This window comes from Sinocyclocheilus grahami, unplaced genomic scaffold (genome assembly GCF_001515645.1).
Source record: "Sinocyclocheilus grahami isolate Dianchi unplaced genomic scaffold, SAMN03320097.WGS_v1.1 scaffold543.1, whole genome shotgun sequence".
NCBI classification, from domain to species: domain Eukaryota; kingdom Metazoa; phylum Chordata; class Actinopteri; order Cypriniformes; family Cyprinidae; genus Sinocyclocheilus; species Sinocyclocheilus grahami.
This window is the reverse complement of record NW_015505722.1, coordinates 1,522,226-1,540,081: the sequence shown is the minus strand read 5'-3', so window position 1 is coordinate 1,540,081 and position 17,856 is coordinate 1,522,226. Positions and strand designations below refer to the sequence as shown.

The window sequence follows — 17,856 nt, the reverse complement described above, 5'->3', positions numbered from 1 at the left end:
AGCTCATTAGCATTTGAGGAGAATGACTCACAGTCATAAAACCAACTGCAAAGTGTTCATATAGGTATCAACTATACTGCACACCTTTTAGATTTTTGATATTTATTAAAATAAATGGTAAATTCATATCTACCCTGTAAAAAAACTTCCTGTAGAAATTACAGTAACTAACTGGCAGCAGTTCGCTCGTAACTTACTGTAATTTTATTGTGTAGTAAAAATACTGTATTTTATTTTACCGTGTCATTTAACTTGCTGTAAATGTATTTACAGTGTAATATTGTTTAACTGTAAAATATTTTATTATTGTATTCATTTTTTGGTCCTTTCTTGAGTAATGCATTTTAAAACAATAGAAAATATACTGTTATACTGTAAAGTTTACTGTAATTGGTTTGCTTCACTTTTCAGTTACTGTAAAACTATATGCACAAATTGTAAAATTAGCAGTTCCATTAAATAACAATGGGGAAAAAAAACAATGACAACTGTGTAACTTCATATTTTTCATTTTCCCAATGCCCTCCCCCAACCCAAACCTGAAACTTTACGTTAAAGAACTGTAATATATTAGACGATTTGCAGAATTTAAAACTATTTACATAGGCAGCACTTCCAGTCAACCTTTTGAGCCCTCTTGAACTGGCTGTCTGTCATTGGAAGGCACATGAAACCACCTCCTGCATTGATGGCATTCGTTCTGAAAAAAGAAATATAATAATCTAATCTAATTGCTTAGTAATCAATTATTCATTTAATTTCAACTCAGTTCAATTCATATTGCTTTATTGGCATGACGTCCTGAAAATAACAGTAGAACACTGGCAGCTGTGGTTGCTGTCAGTAATGAACTGTTAATTTACAGTTCTCTACAGTTGATTTACATCTCTTTTTTTTTTTACTGTGAACTGTTGTCAGTTAGTTACTGTAACTTCTACAGGAAGTTTTTTTACAGTATAGATATGAATTTACAGTTGTAGAGATGAATTGACAGTTTAATTTAATAAATATTAAAAATCTAAAAGGTGTGCATTATAACTGAGACGTACATGAACACGTTACAGTTGGTTGTGTTACTGTAAGTAATTCTCCTCAAATGCTATTGAAGTTAGAAAAGTGTATACCAATGTCGTATGTAAGTTTAGAGACGGTCCCTAGATTTGCAAATATCAAATGCCGGGAAATGACACCTCTGGCCATTCCGTTGGGTTGTTTGTAAAGTCACAGATACTGTACGGACAATACGGCTCAGTTTTTTCTATGTATCTTGCTCTGTTGAACGGAAAAAGTGACTTTACTAGGATTTACACCCTGCATCTCCTGTCAGCGGGTACATTCAGAAGTGATCAAAGGAACATAAATAGGATGAGTTTAGCATTTCCTTAAACATTTTCCATTTGCCCACCAATTTACCAATTTAATTTGCCTACTTTAATCACATGTTAAATTATTTCTATATGTATTTAAACAAGAATTTGTGTATATATACACACATTTATTTGCATATTTATTTATTTGTGTATTTATTTATTTATTTGTTTTTGCAGGTTTCGTCCTCCATAGAAATGGAGCGCGTCACAACAATGAACCGCCTACTTGCCTCACAAAAAAAATCTATGGAAAAAAATCTTGGAATGTCTACTATTGAACAAACAAACAAACAAACAAACATATATATTCCAATTATGTAGTCCATATAAAAATTTGCATTTCCATTACTGTGAAGATGACGAGTCCGCGTCGGCATTCGGTAACTTCATCTTTGTAGACACTCACTGAAAGCACTAGTTTATTAATAAATAAATTCAAATTCTTTTCCCCGGGCACATTCTTAATCATTAATTTAGCCGGTGCTTGGTGGCAAGCTTTACGCGCGCGCTTGAGCACAGAATATAGGCTACATGCCTATATGCCTAAAGGATGGTTTAGTAGGTTATTATATTAATCAATTTAATATAAACGTGCGACTAGTTGACTAGAGAAATCTTTAGTCGGGGGGCATGCAGGCCTACTTGGCACAAGGAACCGATCCATTTTAAAAATAAAACGCTATGACATTATGAAAAGTGCGACTGCAAATCACGTCACGATCTAATTGCTTAGTAATCAATTATTCATTTAATTTCAACTCAGTTCAATTCATATTGCTTTATTGGCATGACGTCCTGAAAATAACAGTAGAACACTGGCAGCTGTGGTTGCTGTCAGTAATGAACTGTTAATTTACAGTTCTCTACAGTTGATTTACATCTCTTTTTTTTTTTTTTTTTTACTGTGAACTGTTGTCAGTTAGTTACTGTAATTTCTACAGGAAGTTTTTTACAGTGTAGAGATGAATTGACAGTTTATTTTAATAAATATTAAAAATCTAAAAGGTGTGCATTATAACTGAGACCTACATGAACACGTTACAGTTGGTTGTGTTACTGTAAGTAATTCTCCTCAAATGCTATTGAAGTTAGAAAAGTGTATACCAATGTCGTATGTAAGTTTAGAGACGGTCCCTAGATTTGCAAATATCAAATGCCGGGAAATGACACCTCTGGCCATTCCGTTGGGTTGTTTGTAAAGTCACAGATACTGTACGGACAATACGGCTCAGTTTTTTCTATGTATCTTGCTCTGTTGAACGGAAAAAGTGACTTTACTAGGATTTACACCCTGCATCTCCTGTCAGCGGGAAAGTCACGCCCCCAGTTATCACAAGACCCGACCAAGTCCATGGTTGACACCCTCTCATTAGCATGTTGTGCAGAGGAAAAATAAATGCGGAACTACATTCAGAAATAAATGAGTGATCAAAGGAACATAAATAGGATGAGTTTAGCATTTCCTTAAACATTTTCCATTTGCCCACCAATTTATTTTATTTATTTGCCTACTTTAATTACATGTTTAATTATTTCTATATGTATTTAAACAAGGATTTGTGTATTTATACACACATTTATTTATTTGCATATTTATTTGTGTATTTATTTATTTATTGTTTTTGCAGGTTTCGTCCTCCATACACTGATCGTGAGCTAACATGCCTGAACCAGCGATGTCTGCTCCCAAGAAGGCCGTCACTAAGACCGCTGGTAAAGCAGGGAAGAAGCGCAGGAGGTCCAGGAAGGAGAGCTACGCTATCTACGTGTACAAAGTGCTGAAGCAGGTTCATCCTGACACTGGGATCTCTTCTAAGGCGATGGGCATCATGAACTCTTTCGTCAACGACATCTTCGAGCGCATCGCCGGTGAGTCGTCTCGTCTCGCTCACTACAACAAGCGCTCCACCATCAGCTCGAGAGAGATCAGACCGCCGTGCGTCTGCTGCTGCCCGGAGAGCTGGCCAAACACGCCGTGTCTGAGGGCACCAAGGCCGTCACCAAGTACACCAGCTCCAAGTAGAGCTTATTATGAAGGTCTCAGCTGCCACAGAGGCTCTTTTAAGAGCCGCCCATGTTTTCTGATAAAGCGCCTTTCGTCCTATTGTGGTGGGTTAACTGTTAAGTGAATAAGCCCAGAACCCTATTCCTTCCTTCCTCTGGGTAAGAAAGCACCAGAAACGCTACAAGGCATTAAACAATGGAGAAAGGCCATTTAATAATAAAAAAAGATGCGCTTGTGTTATTTCTTTAGTGTAATTTTGTTTGTCTTCTGTGATCTTTTGATCACCAAACATAAAATGTGTTGATTCTCTTATTATAACTGATCTAGCAATTAATAATAGGTTAAAATCATTTGATTTGATCAAATTTTGATATATATAAAAAAAATCACTTAGATGTGTTAACATGCCCATGCTATGCATTCTTTATGTGTGTGTGTGTACAGGTTTTGACTTGACTTGTGACTGAGATAATATGGTTAGATGTATATAGTGCAACACCAACTAGAGCAGTGACTCTGACCTCGCTAGTTATAAATGGGCCGTCACGTGATTATATTTAAATGCTGATTTCGGTAAGGGTTGGGTGCGGGATAGAAACGTTATGACAGGAATGGTTAATACTTAATTTCTGAAGGTATGTCTTTCAGTACATGTTTGTTTGGGCTCTCGACGGCGCCGAGTGAGGACCCGTGCAGAGAGAAGAGGGGCGGGGCTTGGAATGTCGAGGGACGTGCAGTGATTGGTTTGCAGCTGTAGCAGCCTCGGACCAATAGAAGACGGGCACGGTCTCTTAAAAGCGGTTGTCAGGCCGAAGCTCTGACAGTTCTGCGTTGAGTGTCTGTAAAGGTTGTTATTGTCTGACAATGAGCGGAAGAGGCAAAACCAGCGGTAAGGCCAGAGCGAAGGCTAAGACTCGGTCCTCCAGAGCAGGGCTGCAGTTCCCCGTCGGTCGTGTTCACAGGCTCCTCCGCAAAGGTAACTACGGCGAGCGCGTCGGTGCCGGTGCTCCGGTGTATCTGGCCGCTGTGCTCGAGTATCTGACGGCTGAGATCCTGGAGCTGGCTGGAAACGCCGCTCGGGACAACAAGAAGAGCCGTATCATCCCCCGTCACCTGCAGCTGGCGGTGCGCAACGACGAGGAGCTGAACAAACTCCTGGGCGGAGTGACCATCGCTCAGGGCGGCGTGCTGCCCAACATCCAGGCCGTGCTGCTGCCCAAGAAGACCGAGAAGCCCGCCAAGACCAAGTGAACACAAAACCCCCAAAGGCTCTTTTCAGAGCCACCCAATTTCTCTTTTAAAAGGGCGATTGTAATTAAACACTGTGTCGTGCTCCGTTGTCTCATCCTACAATGAAGGTTTGGGTATTAGCGCTATTGTAATGCACTTCATAATTTTCAATTCTGTATAACGTATTTCCCCACGTTTTGTTAAAGCACAAAACAACTATTAAACAATGGCCCGCAGATCCCAATCTATTTGTTGCAGCTGTACATTCTAACATCTCATGCCTTCCCTGGGAAATAAACCCACAACCTCAGTTTTACTTCTATCTGAGCTAGACACACGAGTTCAGTGACAACTCAGAGACATGCTTTCTGCTGCATTGGAGGTTCCCAAGAGCATAGTGGGCTCCATAATTCTTAAATGGAAGAGGTTTAGAACAACCGGGACTCTATCATGTTGATACCAGGTGGAAACGGGGCAGTAACAGGCCATGCATATTGTGAGTCTTTGCTACTTGAATGAGAAAACTTGATAGATGAATGCACTTTGAAGACACACACTTCATTTACTAGAACGTTTTAAATAAAATTAAAAAAAAAAGCTTTAATAAATGCTTGTAAGACATAAATTACACCATACCGTCTGCAAATGCATTGTAAGTACTTTGAAATTTAAAAGCGTGCATCTCAATCTTACTTTACATAATGTATAATAAACAATGCAGACTACATCTATAAGTGGCACTACAACAAACATGAAATAAAACCCACTATGACCAAAGACAAACTACCACGATTAAGTAGTTAAGAGAAAAGTGCTCTAGCATTCAATGTACATTCTGCAAACACTTCTGGAAACAGAAATGAAGTCCATTAGAAGACAAGAAATGCTGAACCCATCTCAGAGTCGACTGTAGGAGGTGTGGCCACCCTCATGTAGTCTACAGTAGTCCTGACCCACCAGAGCCCTCTTTTTGCATGGCTGACCCAGCCGAGTGATACCGCTGCACAGCGGGCGACCTGAAAAAGAACTTCACACACAAAAAAAAAAAAAAGAGATTTGAAAATGAGTGAGACCAGTAAAAAAAACAAAAACAAGGCATTTTTCCATGTCTTTTCATACCAAGACCTAATATCAAAGTCACAACAATGGATTCATAGAAACCATTCACATTTGTGCTCTATTCATTTGCATAAAGCAGGAGAACCCCCAACACTGCACTTTTTTGTGGTCTCTCTTATCTGACACACATCTGAGGTCTTGAATCGGGTGTGTTTGATTAGGGAGACATCTAAAATGAGCAGTGTTGGAGGTTCTCCTGCAGGACCAGGATTGGGAAGCCCTGGCAAAAAGGGTACATTTTGAATCGATGTTGACTTTAATGGGTCTTTGTTAAAGGATACCTGTTGCTGGCAAGTGAATGGTTGGGGCTTGAGCTTCGGGAGGGCTTCATGGTCTCCAGCACACCTCCTGGGTTCTTCTGAGGAACATTGTCCAGCAATGCCTGCCAATCAGACAATGACTTCAAGCACATGTTCAAAGAAATGTGCAGTTTGCAATTTAATTAATTAAATGCATAATATTACTGTTAGTTGTTTCGAAATGCCAAAAAAAAAAAAAAAAAAAAAGTTCTATTTAAAAAAAAAAAAAAAAAAAGTTCTATTTAAAAAAAAAAAAAAAAAAAGTTCTATTTAAAAAAAAAAAAAAAAAAAGTTCTATTTAAAAAAAAAAAAAAAAAAAGTTCTATTTAAAAAAAAAAAAAAAAAAAGTTCTATTTAAAAAAAAAAAAAAAAAAAGTTCTATTTAAAAAAAAAAAAAAAAAAAGTTCTATTTAAAAAAAAAAAAAAAAAAAGTTCTATTTAAAAAAAAAAAAAAAAAAAGTTCTATTTAAAAAAAAAAAAAAAAAAAGTTCTATTTAAAAAAAAAAAAAAAAAAAGTTCTATTTAAAAAAAAAAAAAAAAAAAGTTCTATTTAAAAAAAAAAAAAAAAAAAGTTCTATTTAAAAAAAAAAAAAAAAAAAGTTCTATTTAAAAAAAAAAAAAAAAAAAGTTCTATTTAAAAAAAAAAAAAAAAAAAGTTCTATTTAAAAAAAAAAAAAAAAAAAGTTCTATTTAAAAAAAAAAAAAAAAAAAGTTCTATTTAAAAAAAAAAAAAAAAAAAGTTCTATTTAAAAAAAAAAAAAAAAAAAGTTCTATTTAAAAAAAAAAAAAAAAAAAGTTCTATTTAAAAAAAAAAAAAAAAAAAGTTCTATTTAAAAAAAAAAAAAAAAAAAGTTCTATTTAAAAAAAAAAAAAAAAAAAGTTCTATTTAAAAAAAAAAAAAAAAAAAGTTCTATTTAAAAAAAAAAAAAAAAAAAGTTCTATTTAAAAAAAAAAAAAAAAAAAGTTCTATTTAAAAAAAAAAAAAAAAAAAGTTCTATTTAAAAAAAAAAAAAAAAAAAGTTCTATTTAAAAAAAAAAAAAAAAAAAGTTCTATTTAAAAAAAAAAAAAAAAAAAGTTCTATTTAAAAAAAAAAAAAAAAAAAGTTCTATTTAAAAAAAAAAAAAAAAAAAGTTCTATTTAAAAAAAAAAAAAAAAAAAGTTCTATTTAAAAAAAAAAAAAAAAAAAGTTCTATTTAAAAAAAAAAAAAAAAAAAGTTCTATTTAAAAAAAAAAAAAAAAAAAGTTCTATTTAAAAAAAAAAAAAAAAAAAGTTCTATTTAAAAAAAAAAAAAAAAAAAGTTCTATTTAAAAAAAAAAAAAAAAAAAGTTCTATTTAAAAAAAAAAAAAAAAAAAGTTCTATTTAAAAAAAAAAAAAAAAAAAGTTCTATTTAAAAAAAAAAAAAAAAAAAGTTCTATTTAAAAAAAAAAAAAAAAAAAGTTCTATTTAAAAAAAAAAAAAAAAAAAGTTCTATTTAAAAAAAAAAAAAAAAAAAGTTCTATTTAAAAAAAAAAAAAAAAAAAGTTCTATTTAAAAAAAAAAAAAAAAAAAGTTCTATTTAAAAAAAAAAAAAAAAAAAGTTCTATTTAAAAAAAAAAAAAAAAAAAGTTCTATTTAAAAAAAAAAAAAAAAAAAGTTCTATTTAAAAAAAAAAAAAAAAAAAGTTCTATTTAAAAAAAAAAAAAAAAAAAGTTCTATTTAAAAAAAAAAAAAAAAAAAGTTCTATTTAAAAAAAAAAAAAAAAAAAGTTCTATTTAAAAAAAAAAAAAAAAAAAGTTCTATTTAAAAAAAAAAAAAAAAAAAGTTCTATTTAAAAAAAAAAAAAAAAAAAGTTCTATTTAAAAAAAAAAAAAAAAAAAGTTCTATTTAAAAAAAAAAAAAAAAAAAGTTCTATTTAAAAAAAAAAAAAAAAAAAGTTCTATTTAAAAAAAAAAAAAAAAAAAGTTCTATTTAAAAAAAAAAAAAAAAAAAGTTCTATTTAAAAAAAAAAAAAAAAAAAGTTCTATTTAAAAAAAAAAAAAAAAAAAGTTCTATTTAAAAAAAAAAAAAAAAAAAGTTCTATTTAAAAAAAAAAAAAAAAAAAGTTCTATTTAAAAAAAAAAAAAAAAAAAGTTCTATTTAAAAAAAAAAAAAAAAAAAGTTCTATTTAAAAAAAAAAAAAAAAAAAGTTCTATTTAAAAAAAAAAAAAAAAAAAGTTCTATTTAAAAAAAAAAAAAAAAAAAGTTCTATTTAAAAAAAAAAAAAAAAAAAGTTCTATTTAAAAAAAAAAAAAAAAAAAGTTCTATTTAAAAAAAAAAAAAAAAAAAGTTCTATTTAAAAAAAAAAAAAAAAAAAGTTCTATTTAAAAAAAAAAAAAAAAAAAGTTCTATTTAAAAAAAAAAAAAAAAAAAGTTCTATTTAAAAAAAAAAAAAAAAAAAGTTCTATTTAAAAAAAAAAAAAAAAAAAGTTCTATTTAAAAAAAAAAAAAAAAAAAGTTCTATTTAAAAAAAAAAAAAAAAAAAGTTCTATTTAAAAAAAAAAAAAAAAAAAGTTCTATTTAAAAAAAAAAAAAAAAAAAGTTCTATTTAAAAAAAAAAAAAAAAAAAGTTCTATTTAAAAAAAAAAAAAAAAAAAGTTCTATTTAAAAAAAAAAAAAAAAAAAGTTCTATTTAAAAAAAAAAAAAAAAAAAGTTCTATTTAAAAAAAAAAAAAAAAAAAGTTCTATTTAAAAAAAAAAAAAAAAAAAGTTCTATTTAAAAAAAAAAAAAAAAAAAGTTCTATTTAAAAAAAAAAAAAAAAAAAAAAAAAAAAAAAGTTCTAAAGCAGTGGCTGCCACAAGGAGGCCTATTTTTCAGCCATCTAAGAGAACCAAATCGGTGGTCTGGTCGGATTTTGGATTTTACAAGAGTCCTGAAGGCAATTTAATCGAGGATGGTCACCCTGTCTGCCAATCTTGCAAGAAGAAAGTCGCTGCAAAAGGGGGAAACGCACCAAATTTGCGCCGTCATCTTCGTGACCACCACCCACTGTTATATAGCGAATGCAAGGTAACTTTTACCTCAATACCAAAACTAACTGGGCAAATAATTGGACAAAAAAAAAAAAATTTGATTGGAGATTAAATACTTTCTCACTTGTTTAACGCAAAGCTTCCGCGAAGAAAAGTTCTCAGCAAGTGGCTTTGAGCCAAGACGAACGAACGTTCAAACTATAAGGTTGGTATTTAAGGGACAAATGTATTGTATATTCATAGTTAACTTATTACACAGATTTTATTTTGTTTACTAATAATAATAATAATATATAAATATGGGGATATGAAATATTGAATTGAGATAATGTTTTGAAATCTTACCGGTTTATAAATCCATTATGAGCAGTGTACAAAACAATCGTCAGGACAATATGATCACTACAGCAAAATTATAGTAGTATTAATACTAAATTCCTCTGATTTCATTTTCAATACAATCAAAAACTGAGATGCAAGACGGTAAGCTGCATTTGAATGAAACGAGAGAGCGCTTCTGCGGTGATACAAGAGACATGCGGCGATCCCTATGCCCTACTCCCTTCGAAGGGCAGAGCCCTTGAAGTGTTCTTTGAAGGGTGCAGGGCATTACTGTCTTATAAGCGTTTGAAACTACCTCGGCGAAGGGAATGACTGACCAAATGTTACCTTGACAACGCTGCGCGTGCGTGCAGCATTCAGTACTCCATCAGTTGTTGCAAATAAATATTATTATTATTATTTTATTCAAATAGTCTAATTGGGTCTTATTTACTATTAAACGTTTTCAAACTAAACTTGCTTGCACTACCGTCTTAAATCATATTTCTATCACTGACGAAAAATACGTTGTCTTAAATAGAATAGGCTAATTAAATTTGTCTATTTTAATGTATGTTTGTATGTGAACTCAAAATCAACCCCAACTTTGCTTTAAAAAAAAAAGCATCACAAGATCTCATAACCAAAGATCACATGATCTTCAAGTGATTTATTATTAGGGCTTCATGTTAATTTAATGTTTATGCAAAAAAAAAAAAGTGCATATAGCTGCTAATTGTATTTGTTGATTTTCAAATAAAACTTATTTCTCAGTTCTTTTTGAACGTTTTCATCTAATTTGAACTAGGGATGTAACGGTATGAACATTTCATATCACGATTATAGTTACCAAAGTTAGCACGATTATCAGTATGATCACGGTTTTGTTAAAATTAGATGAAAACGTTCAAAAATAACTGATACACACACTGAAAACATTTCAATAAAGTTTTATATTTGAAAATCAACAAACAACAAATACAATTAGCAGCTATATGCACTTTTTTTTAGCATAAATGTACACACAGCACCCCATATTGACAGAAAAAACACAGAATTGTTGACATATTTCAATTTTTCTTTAATAAATCTGCAAAAATCACATGGTCCTAAGTATTCAGACCCTTTGCTCAGTATTTAGTAGAAGCACCCTTTTGATCTAATACAGCCATGAGTCTTTTTGGGAAAGATGCAACAAGTTTTTCACACCTGGATTTGGGGATCCTCTGCCATTCCTCCTTGCAGATCCTCTCCAGTTCTGTCAGGTTGGATGGTAAACGTTGGTGGACAGCCATTTTTAGGTCTCTCCAGAGATGCTCAATTGGGTTTAAGTCAGGGCTCCGGCTGGGCCATTCAAGAACTTAAAATGGCTGAAAAATCTCCCGAGTGCTGTCACTGCCTTCCGCCATTTCGTCTCTTGCAAAAAACAACAAAAAAAAAACAAAACACTGCATGCTGCTTCTGCATCAGACTGATGCCGGCTGGACAGGATTTACCACGAGTTTTTAAAATCGCGATAATCAAACACTGTTTTGATAATTACATTTTAAACGATAATACTAACCGTCAGGGCATTTTATTGTGAAACCGGTAATCGTTCCATCCCTAATTTGAACAAAACCGTGATATTGATAATCGTGATAACTTTGGTCACTATAATCGTGGTATGAAATTTTCATACCGTTACATCCCTAACTGAAGGGTTACCAATTTTTGTATTATGTATTTTAATTATGTACTAAGTTTCTCGGGGCTGCATTGCTTTATTACAGACGACTGCTACTCATGTGTGTAATGATTGCAGTCAGTTGACTAAAACGGGAAGAAAAAATTAATAAATTTCAAGGTTTAAATTTTTTTCTTCAAGGCCTATAACATTTCCTATTTGATTACCGTAGACAAAGTAACAAAACGAGAATCAAATCTATGCATAAATTGAATCCAACAACAACTCACTATTCCAATGCTGTGGCGATTCTTGAGTCTGGGGGTTGAATGGTTGGGTGTGCCCGTGATTAGATGACTGAACTTTGGTGGACCATGAGACTGAGATGGGGACATGGACAGTATGTACGGATCACCTACACCAAGAAAGGGAGGGGAGAAGGGGAGGAGAGAGATATGTAATATTATATATACACACAATCTAGATAATTTACATTTCCTGAAGATTTTGACAGTTATGGTTGTGTGTGTGAAAACCCACTACTATGATGCTAGTGGTTGTGTGTGGGGAGTTTTCTAGTTGGTTGCTCACTACTCTAGGTCAACAGAGCCCACCCAAAGTCTTTATGGCCTTGCAAATACTGCAAAGTTTTGATAACCAGGGATTGTGATTTATTTTTTTTGAGGTGAGGTAACAAATCTAATATGTGATATACATCAAGCTTCAGCTAACATTCTGTGGTTCAAAACCCATCCGTGCTTGCAACTTTAAAGGCAGAGTAAGTGATTTTTCAAAAACACTTTAAAAACTGATTCGGGCCGAATCGCAAAACAAACTTGTAGCCAATCAGCAATAAGGGGCGTGTCTACTCGTGATGTGGAGGAGAGCACGTTCAGTGCATGGGACGGACATTAGCCGAGCCAGCGACAGAAAGATAGAGATGGCAGATAAAAAACAAAAGAGGAAAACGTCTGCGGAACGATAAGGCAGGAAGTAGGACCCGTGTAAATATCGGATCAGCTTTCCAGCGCTGGAGAGAACGCAAGGAGCGGAGGCCTGCGATCAGACGCCGAGGTTGGTATGTTTCTTCTCGATAGGTGAGTAACACAGTGTCTACAACAGCTAAAGTCTGCCTACACTGGACGCGATCAAATGACCATTGAAAACCATTTGAAATTTGTGTCACCACGTCATAAATAGAACCTGGCAGCAGTTTTCTTTCGGGGATTTGTTGCGCCGCTCACGTCCGTAGACACGGTGTAACATTGGTTTTGCTTTGTTTCACAGAACTAATCGTTGCCTGGGTTGCGTACGTATGTGTGGGGCAGAGTTATCAAAATAGGGGCAAGACCCTTTTGGGGTAGGGGCGTGTTTGTTTTGGTGATTTCAAATATAAACATTGGCTACCAGAAATCCCTCACTCTGCCTTTAAATGGCTTAAAGGGATAGTTCACCCAAAAATGAAAATTCTGTCACATACATGCATGCATGCATGCATGCATACGGTGACTATTGACAATTTTTCTTTTTGGGTGAACTATCCCTTTAAAATGTTAGAATTTTGTTTCCTATTGACTTCCATTGAAGTTTTTGTTCATACAAAGGAGGTTGAAAAGAACCAAAACTCAGTCAGTCATAAAGGTATGGAATAACATGAGGGCGAGTACATTAAAATTTAGTTTTACTGTCCCAAATTTAAGACTTCTTAAAATGAAAATTAGGCAAAGGAAAAACAGGAATTGAGACTCTGCCTCATGTGATCAGTTAACTTCACATTTAAGTGTAGTGCTGTTGTGTTCTTTTGTTTGCGGTTTCAGAGCAGTTCAATAAATACAGTGCAGTCCTGTCTAACCCTAAATATAAGCAAACACCATTAATTGCATGCATCAGACAGTGACTTTGTGAACACATGGAACAAGAGACACAAGAGGAATTTACCCATCATGAAACTCTCAACCTCCAAATCGCAGTCTGGGTCATTTCTACAAGAGGAGAATTTGAAAACAAAAGTTGTAAACATACAACAGCATATTTAAGTCTGAAATGGCACTAAAACATAAGAAATGTTGCTAGTAAATGGTTCGTTTCCTCCCTCTCCTTCACAATCTTAAACTCACAGGATAGGAGTGGAAGAGGACTTATGGCAGCGCTCAGATGATCGGCTCTGTTTTTCTGGAGTCTTCTCTTTAGGAGGGCCTATACGGAGAGGAGCGGGACTGCAGGTCTGACCCTTAATTTTAGACAACGCCCAAAGTATCTGCAGGACAAACCAGCGACCTGGATCAGAAACACAAGAATGTTAAGAACATAAACAAACGGTGAACAAAACATTTAAAAGTGCAGAGATGAATCGTTTGTACAGTCTCAGTACAGATACACTACCCATCGAAAGTGTGAACAACAACAAAGTGAGCGAGACCAAGTCGAGTGCAGACTGCTGGTTGATCTCTGCAATTGCATTGATTGGGACCACGAGGAGCAGAGAGACGCGGGAGAACGTGGCACACTGCAGGAACGACAGCAGCACCGCAGACAACAGGAAGTAACCAGCATGCATCACACATGTCCACAGAGCACACAGACTCAAGCCTAGGAAGAGAATTACACATTTATCCAAAACGTATTCCAATATTTTTTCTTCTTGTTTATTCATTTGCACACAATCCAAGTACCTGCCCAGCCAAGATAGCCTTGGATCATCTGCAGCCTGTCCTCCAGTCGATTCTGCATATTGTCCAGATACAGCAGCATGTATCCCAGAGTCCCATTCATGCGCTCCAGCTTCCTCATGAGCTCGGAGTAGAACTGAGCCGTCGTGTTCTGCTGCTGCAGGAAGCCGTTCAGATTGAGCTCTGGATCACAGGATTAACACAGACAGGACCATTTAAGTTTAGTTGCTAATAGTGCTAATGTGTCTTGGATATTTGCAAATACATTGAGATAATTGGAGAATTACTAGGATGTTCTTAAAGAAAAGTTTGGAGACATACATACACATATATATATATATTTTTTTCATACACAACTAGTCAAGTTATTTATTTAAAAAAAAAAAAGTCTATACACACGTACCAAGACCGTCTTTATTGGATCAAAAATACAGTAAAACCAGTAATGTTGTGAAGTATTACAATTTAAAATAACTGTAAAATGTAATTTATTCCTGTGATCAAATCTGTATTTTCAGCATCATTACTCTGATCTTCAGTGTCACATGATCCTTCAGAAATCATTCTAATATACTGATTTGCTGCTCAAGAAACATTTCTGATTATTATCAATGTTGAAAGCAGTTGTGCTGCTTCATTTGTTTGCTGAAACCCTGACACCCCCCCCAAATGTTTCAGATATTTGGGGTAAGAATTTTTAAAAGTTGTCAATTAGTAGAAATGTATCTATTGATTAGGGGTGCTACGATCAGGATTTTTGAGGCCGATCACAGAAAGCAGTATCTGCCGATACGATCACCGATACTTTTATCATGTAGAATTATTTATAGTGATGATCCAATCAAGATTTTTATAAATTTCTTTAGGGTCTGATTTTCATTTTTGAAAATGAATTCCCCTCTTTATATCAAAAATATATTTATCTCACCTAAATGTTTGATCATGCACTGTATTTTTGTTTTGACAATCATGCAATTGTTGCACAATAGCTTACACCGCCTGATTTCGTGAGCTGTATGCGAGGCGGCCTTTTACTCCAGGTTCACACATACTCTGTTTGCAGTGTGTATGCGGTCCATGTGTGGTACGCGAGCAGTGCAGAAGCAGCACGGACTGTGCTTTCACACAAGAGTCTGCAACTGATCTGTGGCGGTTTACTACAAACACAACATTTATCCATTATTTTGATTTCAAATCCAAACTGTGTTACTGAAAATGCTTTTTCAGCATTTTGATTTTTTTTTTTTTTTACACCATACAGTATAATACAATCTTTCATAGACTTGTTTAAACACAATAAATATAAGAAACACAATGCTTTTTACTTTTGTATTTACATATTAAGTTGCTCAAGCAAGTGGCAAAACATTTAAAGGGGTCCTATAATGCTTTCACTTTTTCAACTTTAGTGAGTCTGTAATGTTGCTGTTTGAGCATAAAAAAAAAAAAGATCTGCAAAGTTACAAAGTCCAATTCAAAAGGAGAAGAAAATCACTTCTCAAAAAGTACAATGAACGACTCGTTTTGGACTACAACGCATATTTTCCGGGATTTGTGATATCACAAATATCAACGAATGGGACGAGACCTGGTTGAGCTGCACTAGAGAAGGCAACGAGTGTTATTATCACTATGTCAGAGACACGCTAGCTTTCCCAAGGCAGACAAACTTAGAGTGGTTACAATCATCCAGGTTTAAAATCGCGCTCAAATTGATTTGATTTTGACGCAATATTTACACTGAAGCTCGCAGGTGGCTATGGTAAGGGGTATGACATTTCCCGACCAGGCGCCAATCACAGCACACGCTGGCCCAGCTAACCAATCCCAGCACATTTCATATTTCAGAAGGTGGGCCTTCATTTGATACAGGAACTATTCGAGCCGTTCATGCCAGACTGGGGAGAGAGGTGTTGTAATAATGTAAAATATGTGAAAAATAAATGTGTTTTTCAAATCAACCTAGTATGAGAGCCTGTTCTAGTATACCCCCAAAACAAAATCAAGACTTCATAAAAGAGCATAATAGGACCAATTTAAACTACTTTTCTTACATTGATAAGTTTTAGAATGTTTGTGATTATTGACAGAAACAGTCAGCTCTACTGCCTTTTCTTTTGCATTTAAATCTTAATTTGGCATTTAAAATTACAAGCAATGCTGCGTTTATAAATAACTTTGTTTTCCTACCTCCACGAATGCCATCTATTATTGCCTTATCTAAAAGTGCTCTTCTCCTTTAAACCTAGCCAAAAAGCCATAGCCTATGTGTTCATTATGAAACACAGTAGACTTTAATTATATGCATTTATGGTGTAATTACTACATTTGTGTCAATCCATGTTCATATTTACTGCAAACAATGCGCTGTTACTTTAATTCAGCGCTTGCAGCAGAAACAATCGCTGCACGGCAACAGACGCACCGCTCCTGGAACGCACTGCAACCGTGTGCAGTGTGAATGCTTTAATCCGTTAACATAAGCATGGAAAAAAAAAATACTCCCCGCCTACACACTGCAACCTGGCATTATGTGTGTGGGCTGCAAGTGTGCATGAGCGCACGGTCTCCAGGAGAGCACGCGAGCGCTGAATGATTAAACACCGGCAATAGTTAAAATGAAATGCAATTTATAAACTTTAGTGATGATGCGACACTGCCTCGATAGTGCAAGTGACACTTCCGGTGTTAGACAATTAGAAAATTAGTCAGATTTAAATTATAATTATAATTACAAAATATTATCATATTTCCATAAGGATGTAAATTATCACTAAATTAGTGTCAGCCATTTTTAAAAACCAAGGAGAGGGAGTGTTCTCGGGGAAACATCCAATCATTTGGTATCTCTGGAAAGCCCTGAATGTGCTCTGTACAGGACTCCAGACTTAAAACTGTGACGTGTGAGGTCTCAGAGAAATTCACTCAAATATAAAGGTCCACTACAGAGGCAAAAACTCCATAGCTGGGTCTCAGGAGGTTAAACACATTTAAATAAGTGCAACCTTGGGGAGCAGAAGAGACTTTTCAAAAACCAAAGAAAAAAAACAAAAAGAAAGCATTGTGATTCTTCCAAGCATTTGACCGGTAATGTATCATTTCAGAAGTAATCACCCATTTTTTCATAGATGTCCTGAGCACTTCCTCGGACCACAGCCAGGTCATCAAGAATCGCCTGATGTCCTTCCTGCACTTCTGCACTCTGATCCTTCAGCTGCCCACTTACATTCTCTGCAAACGTGTAATGGAAATTAAACAAAGATATAAAACATTCTATAGCAACTGGTGGTCAAATATGACTAAGATATGACCAGTTAAGTGACATAGCATTAAAGGATTAGCTCAGTTCCAGAATAATATCTCCTGATAATTTACTCGCCCCCATGTCATTCAAGTCTTTCTGTCTTCAGTCACAAAGAAATTACGGTTTGAGGAAAACATTCCAGGATTTTTCTCCATATAATGGACTTCAATGGGGACCAACGGGTTGAAGGTCCAAAGTGCAGTTTCAGTGCAGCTTCAAAAGGCTCGACATGATCCCAGCCGAGGAATAAGAGTCTTATCTAGTGAAACCATCGGCCATTTCCTTACAAAAATAAATAAATATATACACACACACACACACATACATATACAGTGGGTATGGAAAGTATTCAGACCCCCTTAAATTTTTCACTCTTTGTTATTTTTTTTTTTAACCACAAATGCACATCTTGCACTAGCTCCGCGATGTGCGTCCGCAAATACGTAATCATGTTGGAAAGGTCACGTGCGGTTAGCTCTTCATCTGTGTGCTCCGGTTCAAAAAGGAATGGGAGAGCGAAAAACGCCATCTAATTTTCTCCTCCAACTTCAAAAACATCCGACATCGTTGTTTTACCTTCGTAAACACTGGGTCGGTGCTTCCACCATCGTCACGCGAGACCTTTCCAACATGACTACATAATGCGTGAAGTCGAGCTAGTGCAAGATGTGCATTTGTGGTTAAAATGTGTATATATTTTAAGAAAATTACAGATTGTTTCATTAGATAAGACCCTTATTCCTTGGCTGGGATCGTGTCGAGCCTTTTGAAGCTGCACTTTGGACTTTCAACCCGTTGGTCCCCATTGAAGTCCATTATTTGGAGAAAAATCCTGGAACGCTTTCCTCAAACCGTAATTTCTTTGCGACTGGGGGGGGGGGG

General features: G+C 34.3%; 3 protein-coding genes and 1 pseudogene across 3 annotated transcripts in view; 2 read left to right on the top strand and 2 right to left on the bottom strand.

Moving 5' to 3' along the window:
* Positions 1-5,185, bottom strand: part of LOC107555715 (histone H4-like) — a 21,308-nt gene extending 16,123 nt beyond the window's left edge. Inside the window, exon 1 of the mRNA XM_016238593.1 lies at positions 4,967-5,185. Coding sequence (XP_016094079.1) covers positions 4,967-5,094 — 128 coding nt within the window. The 5' untranslated portion in view covers positions 5,095-5,185. The remainder of the gene's footprint in view (positions 1-4,966) is intronic.
* LOC107555718 (histone H2B-like) lies at positions 3,031-3,463 on the top strand (annotated as a pseudogene).
* Positions 4,225-4,657, top strand: LOC107555716 (histone H2A-like). The gene has a single exon (XM_016238595.1). It carries the CDS (start codon positions 4,240-4,242, stop codon positions 4,624-4,626), a length of 387 nt encoding a protein of 128 aa, XP_016094081.1. The 5' UTR covers positions 4,225-4,239; the 3' UTR covers positions 4,627-4,657.
* Positions 5,186-5,200: 15 nt separating the features above from the next.
* The window catches only part of bmb (brambleberry), a 20,598-nt gene continuing 7,942 nt past the window's right edge, over positions 5,201-17,856 (bottom strand). Inside the window, exons 6-13 of the mRNA XM_016238581.1 lie at positions 16,785-16,901; positions 13,674-13,853; positions 13,384-13,590; positions 13,119-13,278; positions 12,940-12,983; positions 11,292-11,416; positions 6,006-6,106; positions 5,201-5,632 (exon numbers count right to left, since the gene is read on the bottom strand). Of these exons, the coding sequence (XP_016094067.1) occupies positions 5,503-5,632; positions 6,006-6,106; positions 11,292-11,416; positions 12,940-12,983; positions 13,119-13,278; positions 13,384-13,590; positions 13,674-13,853; positions 16,785-16,901 (1,064 nt within the window). The 3' untranslated portion in view covers positions 5,201-5,502. The remainder of the gene's footprint in view (positions 5,633-6,005; positions 6,107-11,291; positions 11,417-12,939; positions 12,984-13,118; positions 13,279-13,383; positions 13,591-13,673; positions 13,854-16,784; positions 16,902-17,856) is intronic.

Coding starts and splice junctions, on each gene's coding strand:
- LOC107555716 (XM_016238595.1), top strand. CDS start 4,240: ATGAGCGGAAGAGGCAAAACCAGCGGTAAGGCCAGAGCGAAGGCTAAG.